The sequence below is a fragment of the Drosophila gunungcola genome, chromosome 3R, assembly GCF_025200985.1.
Source record: "Drosophila gunungcola strain Sukarami chromosome 3R, Dgunungcola_SK_2, whole genome shotgun sequence".
NCBI classification, from domain to species: Eukaryota; Metazoa; Arthropoda; class Insecta; order Diptera; family Drosophilidae; genus Drosophila; species Drosophila gunungcola.
The window spans coordinates 4,248,730-4,262,736 of NC_069139.1; the positions used below are offsets into that span (position 1 = coordinate 4,248,730).

The 14,007-nt window shown below is 43.0% G+C and overlaps 5 protein-coding genes across 8 annotated transcripts; 1 reads left to right on the plus strand and 4 right to left on the minus strand.

Moving 5' to 3' along the window:
* Positions 1-195: 195 nt before the first annotated feature.
* Positions 196-3,355, minus strand: LOC128266635 (phosphoglycerate mutase 2). 3 transcript variants are annotated; one of them, XM_053003283.1, is made up of 4 exons: positions 3,004-3,355; positions 1,689-1,801; positions 1,132-1,626; positions 196-552 (listed from the first exon to the last, which is right to left on the minus strand). In XM_053003283.1, the coding sequence occupies exons 1-4, from the start codon at positions 3,033-3,035 to the stop codon at positions 389-391; spliced, it is 804 nt and encodes a 267-aa protein (XP_052859243.1). In that variant the 5' UTR covers positions 3,036-3,355; the 3' UTR covers positions 196-388. The 3 variants fall into 3 exon arrangements, with proteins under 3 accessions (XP_052859243.1, XP_052859244.1, XP_052859245.1); XM_053003284.1 differs by having other exon boundaries at positions 2,859-3,354; XM_053003285.1 differs by lacking the exon at positions 3,004-3,355 and adding an exon at positions 2,214-2,345.
* On the plus strand, positions 2,348-7,551 carry LOC128266626 (carbonic anhydrase 12). 2 transcript variants are annotated; one of them, XM_053003272.1, is made up of 4 exons: positions 2,348-2,786; positions 5,946-6,143; positions 6,201-6,463; positions 7,057-7,551. In XM_053003272.1, the coding sequence occupies exons 1-4, from the start codon at positions 2,348-2,350 to the stop codon at positions 7,441-7,443; spliced, it is 1,287 nt and encodes a 428-aa protein (XP_052859232.1). In that variant the 3' UTR covers positions 7,444-7,551. The 2 variants fall into 2 exon arrangements, with proteins under 2 accessions (XP_052859232.1, XP_052859233.1); XM_053003273.1 differs by lacking the exon at positions 2,348-2,786 and adding an exon at positions 4,659-5,038.
* Positions 7,452-11,830, minus strand: LOC128266622 (muscle M-line assembly protein unc-89). Its single transcript, XM_053003266.1, has 6 exons — positions 11,613-11,830; positions 11,379-11,553; positions 10,730-11,312; positions 10,514-10,667; positions 10,363-10,455; positions 7,452-10,306 (listed from the first exon to the last, which is right to left on the minus strand). Exons 1-6 carry the CDS (start codon positions 11,654-11,656, stop codon positions 7,594-7,596), a joined length of 3,762 nt encoding a protein of 1,253 aa, XP_052859226.1. The 5' UTR covers positions 11,657-11,830; the 3' UTR covers positions 7,452-7,593.
* A 26-nt stretch (positions 11,831-11,856) lies between these two features.
* Positions 11,857-12,552, minus strand: LOC128266639 (protein suppressor of variegation 3-7). The gene is made up of 2 exons (XM_053003291.1): positions 12,370-12,552; positions 11,857-12,312 (listed from the first exon to the last, which is right to left on the minus strand). The coding sequence occupies exons 1-2, from the start codon at positions 12,451-12,453 to the stop codon at positions 11,869-11,871; spliced, it is 528 nt and encodes a 175-aa protein (XP_052859251.1). The 5' UTR covers positions 12,454-12,552; the 3' UTR covers positions 11,857-11,868.
* A 104-nt stretch (positions 12,553-12,656) lies between these two features.
* Positions 12,657-13,912, minus strand: LOC128266630 (protein suppressor of variegation 3-7). Its single transcript, XM_053003278.1, has 2 exons — positions 13,792-13,912; positions 12,657-13,735 (listed from the first exon to the last, which is right to left on the minus strand). Exons 1-2 carry the CDS (start codon positions 13,824-13,826, stop codon positions 12,799-12,801), a joined length of 972 nt encoding a protein of 323 aa, XP_052859238.1. The 5' UTR covers positions 13,827-13,912; the 3' UTR covers positions 12,657-12,798.
* Between the last annotated feature and the right edge of the window lie 95 nt (positions 13,913-14,007).

Here is a 14,007-nt window from a genome sequence, read left to right on the forward strand (position 1 = left end):
TTCAGATATTGAATATAAAATTATGAATTCAATAGTCAGATATATTTGTTAACTATTCTATAATTCTATTCAATTCTTGTATAAGATATATAGGATCGGAATTGTCTTCTCCACTGCGTTAGAAACTTGTGACCAATTTTATAATAACCACTTAAGGGCTATAAAAAAACCCAAGGCATTTGACAATTTCCATCATTTGAATTGTATATAAATTGTATATTTTTGGCCAAAAATATCAGATGGTGTTTAGACAAATAAATAAAAGTTCTAATGTCCTTAACAGCCGCATTCCTCTGACTTTAAGCAGCAAAGGCAAAAAACTTTGCAAATGGGGGTTTAAGTAAAAGACGACGGCCATATATATAGTATCCGTGTAAATTCTCCAAAATCAGTCGCCAATGGCTGCCACCTGAGCTGTTTTCCGCCTGATATATTCCTGATCGCCCAGGTTAATGGCCGAGCCAACTAATCCGCCAGAATTCAAGTCAAATTCGTAGACGCGTGGAACGCAATTTGGAATGTTCACCTTCTCGATGGCCTCGTTGGAGATTCCTGAAGAAAAATGTTCAAATATATTTTGGTGTACAATATTAAAAGGCTGTCTTTTGCAGACTGCAAATATTGATTATTTATGTGTGTTTTTAAACAAAAATTAATCACTTTTGGTCAATCTATTCTTTCCCCAAAATCTTTGTACATTTTTTAAATATATAACATTCTTTAAAAATTTGTTTAGAACTTATTTCCACAGATATAATTTTAAAGGGCTAAATCAGTCGTAAAATTTCAGCGTAACCAATGTTGGGAATACGAAAAAGGTAACATCAACAAAATGGTAAACATTTTAAATGGAGATTAGTAAGGAATTGAATTGCAAACTTTTAGAGGTACGCCACATGAATATTGGTTTTTTTATAATTAATGTTATATGAAAGTTTTAGGTCACCCTTCAAAGAATTGTTTTTAGGGAACAACAAACCCTTATAGGTAAGCCACATGGATATTGGTTTTTATTCATGAGTGTTATATGAACGTTTTAAGTATAGTAATTTATTACCCACCTTCAATGGATATTGGTTTTTAATAATGAGTGTTATATGAACGTTTTAAGTATAGTAATTTATTACCCACCTTCAATGTGCTGAACGAGGGCGCGGGCGACAGTTCCGTGGACGCACATCAGCACCCGGGAGCCCTTGAGCACCTCCTGCTTGACCTCCTTCCAGACGGGCTCCACCCGGTCGACGCACATGTGCAGGGACTCCGAGAGCGGGAACTCGCCGGGAGGAACGTCATCGAAGATGGGATTGCTGCAGATGGTGTAGTAGTAGCGATTGCTCTCCTCGATCGGTGGGGGAACGCAGTCGTATCCTCTTCGCCAGGCCTGCACCTGCTGCTCCCCATAGCGATCGGCTATCTTGCGCTTTTTGTGGCCAGTCAGATCTCCGTAGTGCCGTTCGCATAGCCGCCAGTCTTCTTTTATGGGCACATAGGCAATGTTTAGCTTGCAGAGAATCAACTCGGCTGTTTGCCGGGATCTGCTCAATACGGATGAATAGACCACGTCGAATTCCAGCTGCGACTGTTTAAGTGCTGGAATCGCCACCGTCAAAGCCTCCTGGATGCCTAATTAATTAGTTAGATTTAAAAGTTTTTTGTATTGTAAATTAATTAAGACTTTGTTTTACCAAACTCGCTTAATGGCGCATCATGCCAGCCGCAGAATTTGTTCTCTATATTAAAATCACTTTCGCCATGCCGCAAAACCACCAAACGATTTGTCTTCGTCATAAATTGGGAGCTGTAAAAATGAATATTGTTTTACAGATAGTTGTAATAATGTTTAAAGTTAAACTATTTTACTATGACAAATAAGTTATTTATTTTTATTGAATTTTGCTTAAAATTGCATTGGATTTATAGCTTTAAAAGCCGTCCCTTTTAGCTATGAAAATATTCCTATAAATAAACCTTTTTGCTTATGCAATGTATTTGTAAGTGGTAATTCTATTTCTGGATTTAGATGACCCATAGATCGTCACAGGTTTTCCGCGTATTCCGATTCAGTGGCACTTGGTACTTGACTTCGGCTTTATCTGGCCTCGCTGGTTTGAGTTTATTCAATTTTATTTGGTTTATCCACAATAAAGTTTAGGGCACGGCTTAGCTGCCCGATTAGCTCTTGGGATAAACTGCAATCTTTAGGGGTATACCTCATGGTTGTCGGCGGATGTCGCTTCCACGCAAACGATAACGGGGTAGATATAGGTAGCGGTATATGTATTAACAACTGGCGAGCGCCGGAGACTCAAGAATTTGAACGTGTGCTCACCTCGACACCGTCCGGATGCGATTGAAACGCGGTCCAGCGGCGGACACTCCGCGAAACCTCGACAGAATAATGCAAAAAAAAAAATACAACAAAATACACAAAATACGAAAACCCCGCACATTCCGCACATATTTTTCGGCTAGTGTATCTGATAGATACAAGCGCGGCATAAGAAAAAAAAAAAACGCGCGCTTCGGCCAACATGACGAGACAAAAACAAAGTATAATTCGCATTATCTGATGTCCAGACAGCAGCATAATCACACGCACACCCCCACACAAATGTGCCCCATTCATAGTCACACAGATACTTTTTCGCGTCGTTTTGGGTTTTCGTGTTTTGCTCGCCTCATTCTCATTCTCAGTCGCAAGTCGCAAGTCTCAAGTCTCAAAACTCATTCTCGGTTCGAATCTCAGTTACTCTTGCAGATAATCCCCCGCCTATATCGGCCAGGTATCCACCAGATACCAGATACTAAGATACTTCCTAGATGTAAACAATGCCCCCACACTTTCGCATACTTACGCCTGAATTTCGCGCATATTGTTGTTCTCGTGGGTTGAATAGTATCTTACTTTGTATCTTTTTAGTTTTTTCTCGTATCTTTTTCGCGTATGTTTACGTTGATCTGTTGTGTTTATATGTGTGTATATCTACATATATACGTTACAGTTTGCTCTTCAAGAACTTGAAGAAAACCATGGTCTTTTGCTTTTCCTGGCGCAGCTGCAGCCACGTTCCTGTATCTTTCGGATGCCACCTCGCACTAAGCCCGATTCTTATTGGCAAACAATTTTATCGCGGCGCAGTTGCCTTGTTTTTTTTTTTCTGCTTTTTTTCTTTTTGCGGCTGCGGCGGATATATAATTGTTTTGTTGTCGTAGCCGCCAAACAGCTGATTTGCGCTGGGTTTTACGCTCAATTTGGGATCGACGGGGAAAATCAATAACAATAACAATAAATGAAATTTTTGTACTTGTTCTTGTTGTGTCATAAAAATGAGTTAAAACGAACTGTTTCTGTCAACTGGGCAGCTAAACAGTAAAAAAGCATGCATATTAAAGATTCATTTAGTTTTTTTGAGTTTTACTAAATTGGCTTTCACAAATTGGCATGGGTTAAAGAAAAACACTGTAGTAAATTTGGGTTTTACAAGCAATGTTCAATATCTTCTTGAATTTATGTGTTGTAAATTTATTTTTCGGTTTAAAGCTTTATAGAGAGAGGCTTTAAAATGGATTGCTGAAAATTTAAAATTAAGTTAGATCCATAATTTAATTTAGACGATCAATATCAAATTTTGTAAAATAAAATTCATCGAAATTTTATCATCTATTTTATTTTAATTTCAAGATTTTCACAAGTATGTTTTCTATTTTATTTTATTTTTATTTTTTATCCCTTAACTAACTTTTAAAATACATTAATAATTCTTGTCAAACAAGGTTTTTGTCTTTGTTAATCCTAAAATATCTGCCACGCGTGATATGCAGCTCCGTATTTAAATTTAGCTGATTTGTTAAATAAACTCAGCTGAAAGCTGTTCGAAGTTCGTATTGTAAAAGTAATAAACATATATATATAAAAGTCGTGTTCTATATTTTTGATTGAGTGACATGTACATCTGGGAAATAATAAGCAATTTTTTGCATTCCGCAGCTGCGCAGCTGACTTACTACCGAAAACTTGATCTCAAGAGTCTGCAGTATTTACCTTTCCAAGCTAAGCTCACAATATTAACTCATAACTTAAGGACCAACCAAAAATCAGTTAAAACCCTAACTCACAAGAGGATGTCATGAGCAGAGATCAAGTTAAACATGATTTTTGTATCTATTTGTAAGGAGTTTTTTGCAAAATGTTAAAAAAATATGTTTTTATGGGTATATTTTACTACTAAAATTGTAATATGTATATTTATGTTTGCTTATTAAGTTAAGTTAAAAATATTACTTCTTTAAATAAATAATAAGTTCAATAAGTTTAAATAAAAATGAAAAAATTCTTTAATTTAATCATAAGTTTTTTTCTATTATATAAGTAGCTGCTACTAGCGTACACTTTTTGCTATCATAAATTTATGAGTCACGAGTGCCAATAGGAATCCATTGGCCAAGACGTTAATGGCCAAGCCATTTCACTGGTGAATTATGTCAAAGCCCAAGAAATATAAGATTACCTATTTTCCACGTGCTATATTACGTAACCAATTCCCGTGTCTTTTTATATTTAGACAAACTTTTTATAAATATAATTTACAGAAATTAGCAAAACCTAGATTATATACGACTGTCGTTTGAGTCGACAAATTCCAATTTGCCTAATCTCTTTTTGTCCCCATCGAACAACATTTTTCAATTATAATTTGCAATCTTGTGGAAACGGGGCTCGAACTCAAGTACCGGGTATAGCAACGTCGAGTCGAGATAACCATCTTTTGCTGCTCCGCCGAGCATTTGACAATGTTACTCTCGCAGTGGGGCAAACTATGGCCCTTTGGTATAAAGGTTTTGGCCAAAGCCGATCGTGGCTCAGTCTGCAGAGGAACGTGCGTCGATAGCTTTGGCTTTTCCGTACGGTGGTTAGACCAAGTTCATAAGGATTGGTGTATAGAGTGCATAGAGCGGGTGATCAGGTAGAAAATGCATTTTCCGACTTTTGATGACTTCTATCAGCGAATTCTGTTTCTGCTGCCGTTTGCCGCAAGTGAGTACCGAAATGCAAACCACTGAGGTGTGTCGCGTCCGAAAAAAACAATACCTTAGAAGATCTCCTTGATATTGAGACGCCATCGAGAAGGCCTAGATTTTGAGACGTCGCGACTTCAAAAACCCATATGAACAACAAACATAGCTTCATACGTAATATCCATACCCATAAGGGAATTTATGAGCCATCTCCTCCAACCGAACCCTCATATATGTCACACTCTACACTCTATACTACATACTACATACTACATACTACACACTACACACACCATCTCCACCCATAAAAGTGTATCATCGCGGTTCATCTAATGGATAGCAAACAACCCGGTGGCTTGTAAATAATAACAATAATTAAATTTGCATCCACAAATGCCCCATGAAAGCCAATGAGCGCGTCAATTTCGGGGGCGGAGTAGATGTCGAAGTACCATCTATTATTATAAGACCAGCGTGTGCGATCCATCGTTTGGAACAATGTACACAAAAGGCAATTATGCCTCGCTTAGACATATAACCGTAGGCTCTGTGAAATATCCAGAAATTGCGAAGACATTTTTGGAAATTGGCAAGTGCAGAAATTGCTGAAATAGCCTTCTTAATGGCTTACAAAATGACCACGCCTATTTAGGGCAAAACTTGGGAAAATATGGGAAAATTACCTAGGAAATGGATAAAGTTAAATTTGTAATAGGTTTTCTTTTGAATAAATGTGACAAGTGCTTAACCTTAGAGAGTATTCAAAATCTACAAAACTTGAAAATAGGTAAAGGGAGATTTTAGATTCAGGAGTTTTCAAATTTAGGATTAATTTAAAATTAAATAAAAGCAAAGAGAGTTTAAGGATTATTTTAATATCAAATTGTTGTAGACTTAAAATGTCATTTCTTTTACTTGCTTTTTAGATTTTAGGTCCAATGAATTCGACTACCAAACGCCAGACCTGTGGCAGTTTAAGCATCCGCAGTGTGGAGGTTTTGATCAATCGCCTATTGCAATTCACAGACGAAAAGTGATTCCTCTTAGCTTGCCTCCTCTGACATTCGGGTTCTACGACGAGCTCTTTGATGATCTGGTGACCGTAAAAAACAGTGGACATACAGGTATTTAAAAACAGGTACTTATCAATGACATAACAAGCTAAGCCATTCGAATTTTAGTGGAATTCAAGGTGCCTTCGACGATTTATGGACTTAAACCCTATGTCAGTGGTGGCTTACTGCAGGATTTCTACGAAGCTGAATCCGTGCACTTCCATTGGGGATCCCGCAAATCAAAGGGTTCGGAGCACGTGCTCAATGGTCATTATTATGACCTGGAAATGCACATAGTTCATCGGAATACTAAATATCTGACTTTTGATGAGGCACTAAACTACACTGACGGAGTGACTGTGCTGGCGGTGCTCTTTAAGGTCGTAAGGGTAAGTACAGATCAAGCCAAGTTTAGCTCTCCAATATACGATAAACATGGAGGCTATTCAATATATACAAGATATTGGGGTTTATTTTTTTTAAACAATCTGAGCTATCCATTTTATAATATTGATATACCTGTTAATCGTAGGATAAAAGGGTATACTGTATTCCTTGATAAGTGTATAACAGGAAGAAGAAACGACCCTATTCAGTGTATTTATCATGATATCTAAATAGTCATATCCATCTGTGGCTTTTTATAAATCTCCAGGCCTTTATTTCAAACTTCAAAATTTGTCATATCATATTGGGATATGATAGAGGGAATTATTAGTCTTTATATGTTTATTCGGTCAAGGTATATCAAATCATTCCAACATTTTTCTAATCTAAACAATATTTTTAAAGTTATTAGCGTAAAAGTAAATGGTCAGCAGATGGCGCCACCTAAAATTTAAGCTAGTTGTTCGACAGATGGCGCCATCTTAAATTGATAAGCAATAAATTGAGCAATGGGTACCTAAAAGCCTATAGCTTTAACTATTTTGGTTTATCTATGACTAAGACTAAAAACTAATCAAGTAAATCCCTCTTTTAGCATGGTCCTGCATTCTACCAACCCGGACTTAGGGAGATCTTCAATTCATTGCTCCACTTGAGCAACTTTAGCAGCAGCTACACGGTTGAGGAACACCTCACCCTGGGATCTATGCTGGGCAACCTGAACAGGGGCAATTTCTACACATACAAGGGATCCCTGACCACGCCCCCCTGCTCACCGGTGGTCCAGTGGCATGTGTTCGCCGAGGTGCTGCCCATTTGGATACAGGACCTGGCCAAATTTTGGCTGCTGTTCGACGAGCGGAGGCGTCCGCTGCTCAATAATACACGACCGTTGCAGTCGCAGGAAAACCGATTGATTTTCCACCGGCAACCCTTCCTGCCGCTGCAGCCGGAGCAATTGCAAGGACTGATCTGGGTTTAGCCAGAAAATTAAACGTAGAAACACCCCTTTATTCTCAATAAAATGTAAAGTATTCTATACAGAGCTCGTACGGTTGCTCACATCAGGGGAATCGATGGGTACGTTGCATCATTGAATTTTTACCTGGCAGTCCAGAGATGAGTCCAAAGTTTAGTTTTTCTTGCAGCAAGCCAAGTAGGAGGCGAGTAGTCCCAACTGCAGGGCACACAGTATCTTGGAAAACGTGGGCGAGCGCGGCACTCCCGAGGGTATCTTCCACAAGGGCGGTGGCACGGTGGTTGGCATTTGACTGCGCAAATCGGAGAGATGCTTCATCTGGATGGTGCCGACCAGGGAGGTGCGCTTCTGGCTCAGATTCTTGGGCATGGGTGGCCATTTCGCAGTCGAGGTGGCGGTCATTGTATGGAACTCCTGATCTCGACCATCGAAAGGTGGTCGTGGCACGCGCATTCGTGGGTTGATGGGAGGGTTGAAAGGTGGCGTCACCACCACTTTGCGACGCTGATGGCCCAGACCCTCGGACTGTCCCGCTTTGCCCTCTTGTATGCTGGTGTCCATCGGCGGCCTGGAGTCCAGATCCGGCTCCCCCTTGTAGGGATTCTGGCCTCTGTAGCTCACGCGACGATCGGCCTTGCGCATTATGCTGATCTTCTTGTCCACGCTTTCCAGCCGCTTCTTCTGTTTTTCAATACTTGAACGATGCTTTTCGGTTTTTTGAGTATTGAGGCGGTGGTCTGCGGGATCGGCATCACCAATTGGCTTGCTGGTGTCATTCTGCTGTTTGATTTTGTTCACGGGCCTTCTCTGCTGAGCTGGTGGAGTTTTCTCCTTAGGTTGCGGTTGCTTCGTGGATGCCTCCTTAGCCACCGGCTCAGTCTTGGATATCTTCTCAGCTACCGGTGGCTGCTGATCCGCAGTTGATGCCTCCGGCTGCCTGTCTCCATCCAAGTGCTCAAATTTAACTGGAGCATTTGTGCGAGGGGACTGGTGTTCCTTGGGCGCGGGCGGTTTGGTCTGAGGCGCATGTTGTGGAACAGAACCTGGTTGGTTCTGGAACTGGGGTGTGCCCTCACGGATGTGGGTCTGCTTGCTGGGCTCTGGCACTGCCACCGGCATGGGCACAGCTGGAATTTGGCTGGTAGTGGGAGTGGGGTTCCCTGGCTGCTCAGTAATTCTCTTAGCAGCCTCGGGATCTAGTTCTGCATCAGGCAAGCCTTCCTTAGACTCGTCACCTTGGCTAGTCGACATGACGGCCAAGTCATGCTGCAAAGCTTCCTTTAGTTGATGGTCAAGATTGACTAGTTTCTCCTGGTCAGATTTGCTGAGTGTTTCATCCGCTTCTTCCATGCGCTGTTCGGCATCCATACCGATCTTCTCATTATTCATTAGCCAATCCCACTCGTGGTTACCAGTAGTTTCACCATCGTTGGTTTCGCTGAACTGGCGAACCTTTTTCGGCATCTTCTCGTTCTCTGGTAAGCTAAAGTCCTTGTTCTCAGCCCGCACTTGAACGAGTTCTGCCTCCTGATGGTTAGCCACATCCTCCAACCTATCTTCATGCTCCACTGGAAGCCTCGCGTTTTCCTCCCAAACTGTAGAATCTTCCAGTTCGGCTGAAGCGTATGGATGTTCATCCCCTCGGGGTTTTAGTTTTTGCCACTCGAACAGCTTCTGGAGTTCCATGTTCTCTTTGGTGTAGGTACGGTCATTTTTTCCTATAACTGGCTCATCTTCATCCAGATCAAAATCGTTTTCATTCTGTAGTCTCATTTCAGCAAGCTTCTCGGCCTCCAAAGGCTCCTCTGAATCCTTGAACATAAGCGCTTTAAGGTTTTCATCTTCTGATCTCACTTTGTACTGCTGCTTGTCAGTTGGTTCTTCCAGAGCTTCCTCGCCTTTTCGGTTGAATGCAATAAAGTGGGATTCATCTACTTCGTTCTTTAGTTCAATAGTTTCCTCATCCATTTGGCTTTTCAGTTGAGAAGTTTCCCCATCCATTTGGCTTTTCATATCGGATGATTCATCCTCCATTTGGTTTTCCATATGGGAAGTGTTCTCTTCCAATTGGTTTTTCAATTGTGAACTCTCCTCCTGTACTTGATTTTCAGCAATTAGATGTTCCATTTTCTCTTTATCACCAAGTGCTTGAATAGTTTGCCTAATGGATTTTATGAGATTCTCCTGAGCTTTCGAATTGGCCGCTTCCTGTATGCTGATTGAATCTTTGAATTTATTTATCTTTGAAAGCTTGGAGGAATTCGGCTCCGCAGGGAGTGGCTCAGATTCCGAGGTCAAGTCCAGGACATCGTGCGTATCGGTCGAGGTTATGCCAGAGGGAAAGGCTTTGTCCGCCTTCTGATCAGATCCTGCGGAAGAGTCCAAGATGTTTCCACGAGCCATCCTGGCACTGTCGTCCTCTTGGCCTGCAACTAGTCTGGAAGCTATCACCATGTCGTCTTTGTTGCTGAATCTTTCTCGCTCTTCTTCCAGCAAAAGTCGTAAATGCCGGTCACCTTCGTTGATGTCCATCTTAAAGGCCAGCTGCACGTTGCCATCGCGAATGTCATCCTGGAGCTGGGCGGCTTGCACACTTAATTGCCTGGCCATTTCCTCGTTCTCAAGGGAGGAATCCTGTGAGGTCACTTGTCGCCGACTCGGCTCCTCCACCTCGTAGTCATTGACTTCCGTCCAGTCATCCATTACCTTCAGCTGCTTGAAACTCTTGTTGCCCGACTCGGCCAGAACCTTGTCTAGGGCAGTCCTCAGTTTGGGCAGGGTGTTGGCCACTTGATCCAGCACTTGATCCATATTCTGCCCGCCCTTCGCTGACTCATGGCTCAGTAAATGCGAAATGGATGAATTGCTATTGACGGGATGTGAATAAATTGGGGATAAGCTTGAACCAGTCACTCTGCTTACCTCAAGTCTGGATGGTTTTGCAGTGCCTCCAGCATAAGTTCAGGCGAGGCTTCGCTTTGGCATATCAGATGAATGGCCGTAAAAAGAGGAAAACTGCAGACATATTTGGGTAAATTTATTATAACATAGGAATGAACGTCTTGCCACTTACTCGTGCTGCATAAGCTCCCTTTCCAACAATGCATGCACATCAGCAGCCACCATTGGACCCAATATTTTGCGGCCATGAAGAAGATTTGCTTCTATTTCCTCTATCGTTTTGCCTGAAGTGACTAAGCTCTTGGCAAAAGTGGCATTTTTATCAACTGCGGGTAAGGGAATTTGAAGTTTTTAAATTATAAATTAGAAATTGTGGTCTTCGGCCCACCATAACTTGAAGCGACCGAGTTGGCCACGCCGCAGCTCTCGTAGAAAGTAGACATTTTGGCGGAGGGAAAGAACGTCTTAATGAATCGCATCATTTCCTTGATGCCCAGATGAATTGCGGCCACTCGCGCATTCTCGCCCAGCCGCAGACCATCTACAAAACCAGCTCCCAGTGCTATAACGTCCGTGAGCGTTCCGCACAGCTCCACGCCATCAACGTCATTGACGGAAATCACACGGCAATTCTTGGTTTGCAGAGCGGCGGTCAGCAGCTTGGCATGCGCATCATCACTGCAACCGATGGTCACCTCGCACAGCTTTCCCTGGGCCATCTCCATGGCACTGTGGGCGGACATCATCGAGTAGCACGGGATTTCGAGTCGCTCACCGATGGCCTGCGTCACGAGCCCCACTTCCTCTCCTCCTCGCACCCGCGTCAAACCTTTGGTCATGGACACGGCAAAGGCAGACTCCTTCACATTTCCGGCCAGGATGTTGCAGTAGGAATTGACAAACTCCTGGGGCGTGGAAAATATCAAGATATCTGCGTTCTGGGCAGCTTCCAAAAGATCATTCACAGCGATCTGCAAAGGGGATTACCATTTAGTTTGGTGACTTGATTGGATAATCTGCCGGCAAATGGCTCTTACCAGGTTCTTGGGCAGCTTAATCCCAGGCAGATACTTGACATTCTCGTGGCGACTGTTTATGACCTCCGATAGCATGCTGTTGCGAATCATCTCATCGTTGACATACATATGCACCCGGCGATCGAAGTCTCCCTGCAAAACATTGCTGCTCACGGCGGCCGCAATGGCCGAGCCCCTAAAATATACAATTCCCTTATAATATTTGTGTATAGCTTGATAATGGCATCAACCTACCAGCCCTCGGCGCCAATGATGCATACTTTCAGCTTTCCGGCCATCGATCCACCTGTTAGATATCAACGTATTTCTTTAATTTAGGGCCGAAACGCGACCAAATGACCGCCTGTGTGGTGTTTACTGGTTGTAGAACGCTTTAAATTTTATTCTGAATTTTGATTGTCCGGAGTTAGAGGGTGTCGAAAATGTGAAGTTAGTGTTTTGATGAGGAGAGTGTGGTTGAGGAGCTTGAACGGCAAACACCCAACCTACTTTACGGGCAGGGCCGAAATTCGTAAAGAATCCCCGATGCATCACCGCTTCTGTAGGGTTGCTTTTGCATCTGGCGCTCCTGCTGGGCTTCCATTTCAGAGATGGCGCGGATCTCGAACTCGGTGATGATCTGCGAGATGCGACTCTTGGCCTCCGCGGCCAGTTTGGGTGGCAATCCCTTGACACTGACACAGGCGCTTTCAAAGAACAGGTCGTAGCTGTTTCTCTGGGGAGCTGGAGGAGCTGGCGCAGGAGCTGGAGCTGGTGTTTTAGGAGCCGATTGGCTAGCCAATCTCTGGAAGTAGGCCCCCAGAATCTCACGATCACGTCCGATGTTCTGGAGCAGTTCCTGGCGGTTCTGGGGGATTGGCTTTGAAACGAGTAGCTGGTTTCGCCTTAGTGACATATTGTTACGTTTGATCAACAGCGAACTAGTCGCCTCCGGCTGAAAATGCATATTCGCAACTTAATTCTTGTAAACAAAGTGAAATAAGTGATCTACTTCTTTGACGTATGACGGCTCCTCCTCCTCGTCCTCCTCGCTTTTAGTGTTATTCTTCTCACACACTTTCGAGTTGTTCCACATTATCGAATTATTTAATAAATCAGCCTTTAAACACTTTAAATTAGCTTAAAAATCATTCATTTAATACAATCTTAAACAAAATGCAGCCGCGCTTTAGAGATGGCAATCGCTGGATTGTTCTTTGCCTATCAAAGTTATCGATAACATGGCAAGTACGACAGCTGGCACCTTATTTGAAAAGTTTATTTAAAAACTAAATAAAGTACAAATTCAAATATTTATTTAATATTTTAACATCTTAACAAAAGTTGTTATACACTAGGTAAAAGTACGGCCTAATTAATTAGTTATTTAAAAACAGAAATAGCAAATAAAGACCTAATTATTGCATCTATCCGTTGAACCTCAACTGATGCCGCCGAAACCAGGTGGCTGGGTCATCGTTTGACCATCATGTCTTGATGGTCGGAGTATATGCAAGCCTTTTGCGCCTGCTTCCTTAGAGCTGTCCTCCTTGAGGCTGCGCAGCTCCAGTTCGCAGATCAGCTGGGACACCCGCATCTTGGCCTCTGCCACCAGCTTTGGGGACAACGCCTTCACACTGGAACTAACGCTCTCGAAGAACAGATCCACATGGTTCTTCTCCTTGGGCGGCTGAGTGTGGTTCTGTGTCTGGCTGCCCATCAGCTCGCGAAAGGAGTCCATCAACTCGTTCTTGTCCTGGTGGATCTGCATGAGTAGCTTGAGGCCCTCCTGGTTGGAGGGGCCACTGCATCTGGGCGGGTTGGTTGTTGATTCGGAAGCCTTAGTGTTGACTTCCGTTTCCGAAAGCAGCTCTTGTTTGGGCATTGCCACCTTTTCCATGGTGGGGGAGCAGAAATTCCGATCTGGAAGCTCCACCATGGGGACAGGATCTGCAGTAGTCCCTGTGGGTGTATCCAAGTCCTGCTGTTCCGCCGCCTGCTCATCCTCATCCTGCCGCATGGCCAACTTCCGCTGATGGTAATACTTGCTACGCTCCTGGCGAATCCGGAACTCCTGGAGCGCCGCCCCTTCGCCCTTGGTGAGCAGTGCCTCCAAATTCCGCTTGTGCTTGGTGGTCCGCTCGTGCCGCACCAGGTGGCACCGGTTGCAGTCCATGGTGCAGTGGCAGGCGCGACAGAAGGGCTTGTTGGGATCCTCGGCAGCTCGTCGCAGCCATGGGTCGAAGATCTTCAGCCACTTTTCGCAGAATTTCTGATTGTATTTGGGCTTAAAGGTCCTGGGCGACCTGGATCTCTGCTCCTTGGTCCGTTTTGAGGATTCCTTGATGGTCCGCGCCACTTTCACCCTGGCCGCCTTCCTGCAATTCATTGTATTTGGTTTCAGTTATAGTTAGTACGCGATTTGAGGGCTTACCAGTCCGAATCGGATGTATTTTCCGAGAAGCTCATGGCTTGAGCGTCCGTGTTTCCAAATTGTTTACTTTTGACTTTAGTTATTTTTTTCGATCAGCTGTTTTAGCCATATATCAACTATAAATTATCGATGTATTTTTATCGATAACAAGCCGGTCATTTTAATTTTGTAAAAATATATTATTATTATAAATATAAATATATTTAACTTATCATA

Bases quoted from the DNA above. Each gene is read 5' to 3' on its own strand.
- LOC128266626 (XM_053003272.1), top strand. From the start codon at position 2,348: ATGCGATTGAAACGCGGTCCAGCGGCGGACACTCCGCGAAACCTCGAC. The intron at 2,787-5,945 runs GTATCCACCAGA...CTTGCTTTTTAG, and splicing joins CCCCCGCCTATATCGGCCAG to ATTTTAGGTCCAATGAATTC. The intron at 6,464-7,056 runs GTAAGTACAGAT...TCCCTCTTTTAG, and splicing joins TGCTCTTTAAGGTCGTAAGG to CATGGTCCTGCATTCTACCA.
- LOC128266635 (XM_053003283.1), bottom strand. From the start codon at position 3,035: ATGGTTTTCTTCAAGTTCTTGAAGAGCAAACT. The intron at 1,802-3,003 runs GTAACGTATATA...TCATTTTTACAG, and splicing joins AAGTTCTTGAAGAGCAAACT to CTCCCAATTTATGACGAAGA. The intron at 553-1,131 runs GTGGGTAATAAA...ATTTTTCTTCAG, and splicing joins CCTCGTTCAGCACATTGAAG to GAATCTCCAACGAGGCCATC.
- LOC128266622 (XM_053003266.1), bottom strand. From the start codon at position 11,656: ATGGCCGGAAAGCTGAAAGTATGCATCATTGGCGCCGAGGGCTG. The intron at 11,554-11,612 runs GTAGGTTGATGC...TGTATATTTTAG, and splicing joins ATCATTGGCGCCGAGGGCTG to GGGCTCGGCCATTGCGGCCG. The intron at 10,668-10,729 runs GTGGGCCGAAGA...CCTTACCCGCAG, and splicing joins CTCGGTCGCTTCAAGTTATG to TTGATAAAAATGCCACTTTT.
- LOC128266639 (XM_053003291.1), bottom strand. From the start codon at position 12,453: ATGTGGAACAACTCGAAAGTGTGTGAGAAGAATAACACTAAAAGCGAG. The intron at 12,313-12,369 runs GTAGATCACTTA...ATGCATTTTCAG, and splicing joins AGCCGTCATACGTCAAAGAA to CCGGAGGCGACTAGTTCGCT.
- LOC128266630 (XM_053003278.1), bottom strand. From the start codon at position 13,826: ATGAGCTTCTCGGAAAATACATCCGATTCGGACTG. The intron at 13,736-13,791 runs GTAAGCCCTCAA...AATGAATTGCAG, and splicing joins AATACATCCGATTCGGACTG to GAAGGCGGCCAGGGTGAAAG.